We start from the raw sequence: 7,025 nt of genomic DNA on the forward strand, positions 1-7,025 counted from the left end.
TAAATTCTGTTATTAGGATCAGTTTAAGTCAGTTAATAAACTTATCAGTATCAGTTTGATTTGAAAAATTGTTATTAAACCATGACAAACAATACAATCAATTCAAACATAGTTTTTTAGAAAACAATACAGTACATAAGTACAATACACAATAATGAGAAATAATAGTTTCGAACGGAGTGCAAGAAAATTTGCTGAAAACAAATCCAAGAATAGCAATCTTTCCAGAGATTGCGTTGAACATTGAGGAGAGTAGGAGACAACTCTGCTAACAAAACGATTCTTTTGATAGTCATTCATTTGCTTCCACATGAAAGTTAGATCTTTAACTCTCTTGGCTGAGAAGGAAACATTCTTTTCTTTGTTATTCGTTTATTATTAATTTTTGAACCTTTTTGTCATTTCCAGTTCCTTTTTTCGTTTCCCATAAAAGTCTTATGGATTTAAGTCCAAAACTCATTAATGCAGTTGCTCTGAACGTACCTCCGACATGTTCGTCATTTGGTTAAATTGTTAAATTATGGTTAATAAACCATATCATTTTCAACGAGACTTGCCAGTTCCCAGCACTGGTAGAGACCCAAGATATTCTTTCTATGACATTAGCTCTTCGTTTTCTTTGCAAAAATCGTGTAGTGACGTTTGCTATTACTGGCACTGCCACTTTTAAGTTCTAGAAGTCACTAGCTTTGCTTTTGCTCATCTTTCTATATATTAAAAAAAGGAGTGTTTTTCCCTCCATTGTTCAAAAAACGGAGATTCTGAGTTATAAAATATATATATCAAGAAGAAAATGCCCGAACTAATCAAAACAAGGCAAATTAGTTATTGTAGTACAAGGGATTAACATCATGATCCAGGAAGCTGATGTTTAAACTGAAAGAAAAGAAAAAGAGAGACGTATTTTGAACCATAGTAATTTAAAAAATGAAAGAATTGGATCTTCCTCTCATTCCTAGTGCTTAAACCAGGGGAAGGCAACCTGAGGTTTCTTATGCCACAGCTGGCATATCCTTGAGCCATGCATCCAAAGGTTTCCCAATGGAGTAGACAATGAACCCGATTTCTCTGAGCTTCTCCGCGTCAACAACATTCCTCCCATCAAACACGAATGCAGGTTTTTGCATGTTATCATAAATCTTCTTGAAATCAAGCGTTTTGAACTCATCCCACTCAGTGAGAATGCAGAGACCGTGGGCGTCTTTTGTTGCCTCATAAGCATCCCACACGACGTTAACCTGCTTCACTGCACAAGGGCTCATTGGCTGCAGGTGAGTTGGATGATCCCAATCAAACTTTTTCATTGACAGATCCTTTGTTATTTGATCCTCAGTAACTTGTGGATCATATATACTCAAGTGAGCATTGTCTCCCAACAAGCCTTTACACACATCAATTGCAGGAGTTTCCCTAGTATCACCTGTGTCTTTCTTGAAGGCAAATCCAAGAATGGCAACCTTCTTTCCAGAAACTGTGTTAAACATTGAGGAGACCATTCGGTTAACAAACCGATTCTTCTGGTAATCGTTCACCTTGATCACTTGCTTCCAGTAATTGGCAACTTCTTTTAGGCCATTACATTCACATATGTAAACCAAGTTGAGGATATCCTTCTGGAAACAAGAACCACCAAAACCAACACTGGCATTGAGGAATTTTGGTCCAATTCGGGTGTCCTTACCAACAGCGTTGGAAACTTGTGTAACATCAGCCCCAGTAGCTTCACAAAGTGCTGACATTGCATTAACAGATGAAATCCTCTGAGCCAAGAAGGCGTTGGCAGCGAGCTTTGAGAGCTCGGCTGACCAAAGATTGGTGCAGATGATTCTGTCTTCAGGCACCCAATGCGCATAAACTTGTTTGAGGGTGCGGATCGCCTTTTGCCCTTCAGGGGTATCTCTTCCTCCAATTAGAACGCGGTCTGGATTAAAAAGATCCTGAATTGCAGTTCCCTCAGCAAGAAATTCTGGATTTGAAAGGATTTGATAGTTAATTCCCTTGCTATTATGAGTGAGTATTTTCTCAATTGCCTCAGCTGTTTTCACAGGAACAGTTGATTTCTCCACAACAATCTTATCGTTCTTGGATACGTCTGCTATCATTCGAGCAGCACTCTCCCAGTAGGTAAGGTCTGCAGCTTTTCCAGCTCCAAGTCCTCGAGTTTTCGTTGGGGTGTTAACAGAAACAAAGATGATGTCTGCTTCTGAGACATGTTTCTCTACTTCAGTACTAAAGAAAAGGTTCTTTCCTCGGCGTTGCTTCACCACATCATCAAGGCCAGGCTCATAGATAGGCAGCTGATCACTATTCCATGCTGCAATTCGAGCAACAGAGATATCAATAACAGCTACTTCAATTGAGGGGCATTTGAGGGCAATGACTGCCATCGTCGGTCCACCAACATATCCAGCTCCAATGCAACAAATCTTCACCATTTTTTCCCTGCAATATGAAACCTGAAAAACAGGCAAGTATTAGATTCAGGACCAAGCTTCAGATTCCACAATCTTATTACCAATGCACAAGAATACACAAAGAAACTGAAACAAAGAAAAAGCTAAGTAGAAGACAAAGAAAGGAGCAAACTGAGATAGTATTAAACAAAAATTGAACTAGGGAGTTACCTCAGGCAATTTGAAACAAGAACTATAGACTACTTCAATAAAAGTTACCTCAAGGAATTCCAAACAGCTTTTAGAAAAGGAAAATATCAAGAAGAAAAGGGAGTCGAAGAGCTTCAGTGATGGTTCAAAGACGTGGAAATACCGCTTTATATAATGGAAAAGAGACTAAGGGGTGTAAGCCAATGGACTCTCAAAAACTAAGTAAAGTGCCAAATGTAAGATTTAAAGTCTGATTCAGAATGTTCAACACGTTTTTAAGAGGGACCTTTCAGTAACTAACAAGATAATTCCACCATCTCTTTCTGCCTTTTCCCTTCAGCAAAGACAGAAACTTTACACTTGGACTGGTTTCTGACCACCCCCTCTCAATCAAGTTTCAATTTTGAAAGAATGGTTTAATACTCTTACAAACCTTTTCTGCTAGAGTTAAAGTTCATTGCACGGTTAATGTTACGGATGATGCATTTACACAATCAGGTTATTATTAAATAAATACAGTTTAAAGTTCACTATAGTGAAAAAAAAGGTAAGTGTATATAACTTAAATGCTTATGCACAAGTTCAGTGGCGGAGCTAGCACTTAATCATGCGTTCGGCTAAACTCAATAACTTTAATGCAAATCTTATATTTATCTTAAGAAATTCATTGAATAATTATAAATTATTAATTTAAAATTCAATAGCTTAAAAGTATTAAAATCTTGAATCCATAAACTTTAAGTCGTGGCTACACCTCCACAAAAGTACTACCGTGACCCATTAAAATGTGGAAAAAGGTAAAATAAATTGGAAAGGGGTTTTAAACAAGCAAAAAGAAGAAGAGTCTTGGTTTATGATCACAAGGAAAATCCATTTACCAAAAGAAAAAAGGACATATTTTTTACCAAGTAGATTGATCTTTAACTCCAACCTAAATTTTACAAGAATGGATTTTGAACAAAACAGTATCACAAGGTGTGGAAAAACCTTCTTTTTTTTTTATAATTATTATTTTGTTGCAAAGTGAACCAATTTAACTAGAGGTGCAATTTTCATGTGAAAATGAGGTTGTAACCCAACAAGAAAATTGTTTTTGACTGGTACAGTAACAGAAAGAGAAGAAGAAAAAGAAAGTTCAGAAAGAACGTGTTGCGTTTGTTCGAAGGGCATTGAGTGAGATTAAAGAAAGATTAATTACAGCTAAGAGCATGTATTAATAGTTTAATACATTATGGTTAGAGGAAAAAAACAAGAAGTACTTATTAGAAAGCTTGCTTTGAAGGCAACAGAGCTTGAGATCTAACGTGTTGGGTACCTGAAAAATGGCCTCTTCAGCAACAAAATGAAAAGGTGGTACACAAGCTTTAACTTCACTACTTATGGACGGTGAGAGACAAATTTATTTTGCTTAGTCTTTTTCTTTTGGAGTGTGGAAGGAAAGCCTGGATTATTTTATTTAGGAGTTTTTTATTAGCAGAAATGTTCGGGACCCCTCTGTACTGACAACTTTTGTTTAGTTCCTTCTTAAATTATACGTGATCTTTAATAATCTTGACTCTCCTAGATGTTGATGTGGCAAAGAGCGTGAATACACTCTCTTTTAGGTGGGATGGAAGAGAAATTAAAAAATTAGCTTTCAAATAGGATATTTTTAAAATATTAATTGTCACATAATCAAATATAATGATTTATTTGTTCCAATTCTAATTATATTTCCTGTTGTTTCTTCTTATGGTTTTGAAAATTTTGATTAAAAAAAAAAAAGAGTAGAAGTTTTGCTTAGATCGGTGATCAATTCAGTCTAAAGAGATACATGCACTTTTATAGAAAAACGAAGAGGAAATAGCCTTCCATTTCTTGATTTGTATTTAGTACTTAACAAATAGAAAATAATTTATTTTCCAGTAGGAGTAAACGTTGAAAATGCTTCATATATTCTTAAAATTGTAAAAACATACACCGATTAAAGTAGCAATTCATGGTGTCTAGACATATTACATAACACCTTCAAAGATATTTAACCGGTAACGTACTAAAGATATTAAATTTGTTACTCTAAATAACTTCTACTATTTTCTTATGTATATACAACGAATTTTGGGGAAGGCAATCAGTATAAATGCTTAAAAATTATTCTGGAAGCTTAATGATTACTTCGTCCGTTCACTTTTACTTGTTCACTATGAATTTTGCATACCTCTTGAAAAATAATAAATAATGTGCATAATTTAATATGGTACTCATATTAATTGATGCATGTTTTTTATGGATTTGTTTGAACTGAGTAATCAATACTGTGAGTATAACAGGAAAAAAAAAATTGTCTCCTCTTGATATGCTAAAGTGACAAGTAAAAGTAAAATTTATTTTTAGAATACTAGACAGGTAAAAATGAACGGAATGACCGTTCTAATACTCTATCCGAGAGTTATCAGTATTTATCAAATCTGTTCCTATCTAACGGAACGCTATTGGATCAAATGACAAAAATATTATTGAAAAAAAGATGGGTTTTCCCGGATGAAAAGAAAATTGAATTCACGTAATAGGAGAAAGGTTTTCCATTCCTTAGCCCGAAAGATATGTGGCCAGGTTACGTCACAGACCTCGATTGTGATGTAGTAATTAATTTTTTTGATAGTTTAGGGAATGAAATCGTTTAACCAGGAATCACTCTGTTGGCAAAATTGAGGATCTCATGACCTTAACTACATTTGTCACCTTGGGATCTGAAAATCTGATACTTATGAGATTTCTCCATATAAAATCAGGTTTTTTGTTTGCCATTGTACGTAATTATTAATGACAACTCATGAGAGATATTCCAAGAAATATTGAATTTTAAATAGGTAAAATCATATGGGCGTGTGTTAAATGATGATGATTGCATATATAAACTTGCAATTTATCCTTTCTCAAGCTTTACTCTTTTTTTTCCCTTTTTTTTAAAAACATTTCTATGGCGTGATGAATTATAAAAGCTCCACAGCCTTTCTTGGAATCAAGTTATTCGAACACTGGATGGAGTCTAGTTGACAAGTTGAGTGTGTGATAGACGTTTGTAAGAATGTATGTACCAATTATTTTTAGTAATAAAAATAAATGAAAAAAATATTATAATTTATAAATTGGTCAAATATATAAAAAGAAGCAAAACGAGAAGTACAAGAAACGGCTGCATCTGGCAAATGCTTTAGCTTTCAAGAACAAGCCATGGCGGTCATGTGCAAATGGTCAAAATTATGCCATCTTCTTGGTAAATTAGTTGAAACTTATTATATACTATTCTTATATTGGTTTAATACGTATTTGGCATTAGTTTCCGCGATTTTTAAAATCAAGTCAATCGTGAATCAAATGTAAAAGTAGTAAAATTGAATAAATGTCAACTAATTGGCTATTTTATTTAAAATTGTACTATTTATAATTCTACTTTATTTTGACTTTTTACAAATGTTAAGAGTGTTACGAAACAGATAACTCGATATTTGTTATGATCAGATGCAAAGTATTACATCGATTTTTACATTGTCTATTTTAAAATAGAGAACAAGTTTACGCAGAGGAGTAAAAAATGAGAAATGTGTACGTTCTGTTTTGTATCTTCACCTTTCGTTTTGTATATCTGAAGAAGTTTCTGTTATTGTGCAGAAATCAACCAATAATTGTGAAAGAAATAAAATGAGTAAGAACCCTAATTTGAGAGAGAGAGAGAGAGAAAGCAGCGTGTGAAAATATCTGAAAAGAGGAGAAATGAATTGTCATTTATTTTCAGAAGGTTCTAGTTATATATATATATTTACCATACAAATGAAAATACAATTGGGCCATCAATACAATTGGGCCGGGTATATCTACAAACCAAATACTATTTTGACTGAGGCCCAATACAGAATACTTCCCCCCCCCCCCCCCGAAGCTGGAGGGTGTAGACACTCCAAGCTTGCACAGGAAGTGAGGATGTAGAGGTCCAGGTAGATGCTTGGTCAGCATGTATGCAAGCTCAGCAAAATTGGGGCCAAACAACAAGGAAATCAAACCTGAATGTAGACTATCACATACAAAATGACAATCAACTTCAATATGCTTCGTGCGTTCATGAAATACAGGATTTTTGGCAATATGTAAAGTTGTTTGGTTGTCACAAAAGAGGAAAATAGGTCCAGAAATACGCAAGCCAAGATCACCAAACAAGCAGACCAGCAAAGAAATCTCAGTCACAGCCATTCTCAAAGCTCGATATTCAGCTTCAGCTGAAGAAAGTGCTACAATAGACTGCTTCTAACTCTTCCAGAAAATAGGACTGCCCCCAAGGTGATGTAACAACCCGTTATGAATCTTTTGGAGAAAAGCACAAGCAATCCAAGCAGCCCAATCTGAATCTGAATAGGCTAGAAGAGAGAAATCAGAGCTGGCAGATAA

The 7,025-nt window shown here is 34.9% G+C and overlaps 1 protein-coding gene across 2 annotated transcripts; it reads right to left on the reverse strand.

Moving 5' to 3' along the window:
* Nucleotides 1–759: 759 nt before the first annotated feature.
* On the reverse strand, nt 760–2,766 carry LOC104120243 (UDP-glucose 6-dehydrogenase 5-like). 2 transcript variants are annotated; one of them, XM_009631979.4, is made up of 2 exons: nt 2,673–2,766; nt 760–2,456 (listed from the first exon to the last, which is right to left on the reverse strand). In XM_009631979.4, exon 2 carries the CDS (start codon nt 2,433–2,435, stop codon nt 993–995), a length of 1,443 nt encoding a protein of 480 aa, XP_009630274.1. In that variant the 5' UTR covers nt 2,436–2,456; nt 2,673–2,766; the 3' UTR covers nt 760–992. The 2 variants fall into 2 exon arrangements, with proteins under 2 accessions (XP_009630274.1, XP_009630273.1); XM_009631978.4 differs by having other exon boundaries at nt 2,625–2,752.
* Nucleotides 2,767–7,025: the final 4,259 nt, after the last annotated feature.

This window comes from Nicotiana tomentosiformis, chromosome 3, assembly GCF_000390325.3.
Source record: "Nicotiana tomentosiformis chromosome 3, ASM39032v3, whole genome shotgun sequence".
NCBI classification, from domain to species: domain Eukaryota; kingdom Viridiplantae; phylum Streptophyta; class Magnoliopsida; order Solanales; family Solanaceae; genus Nicotiana; species Nicotiana tomentosiformis.

Coding starts and splice junctions, on each gene's coding strand:
- LOC104120243 (XM_009631979.4), bottom strand. CDS start 2,435: ATGGTGAAGATTTGTTGCATTGGAGCTGGATATGTTGGTGGACCGACG.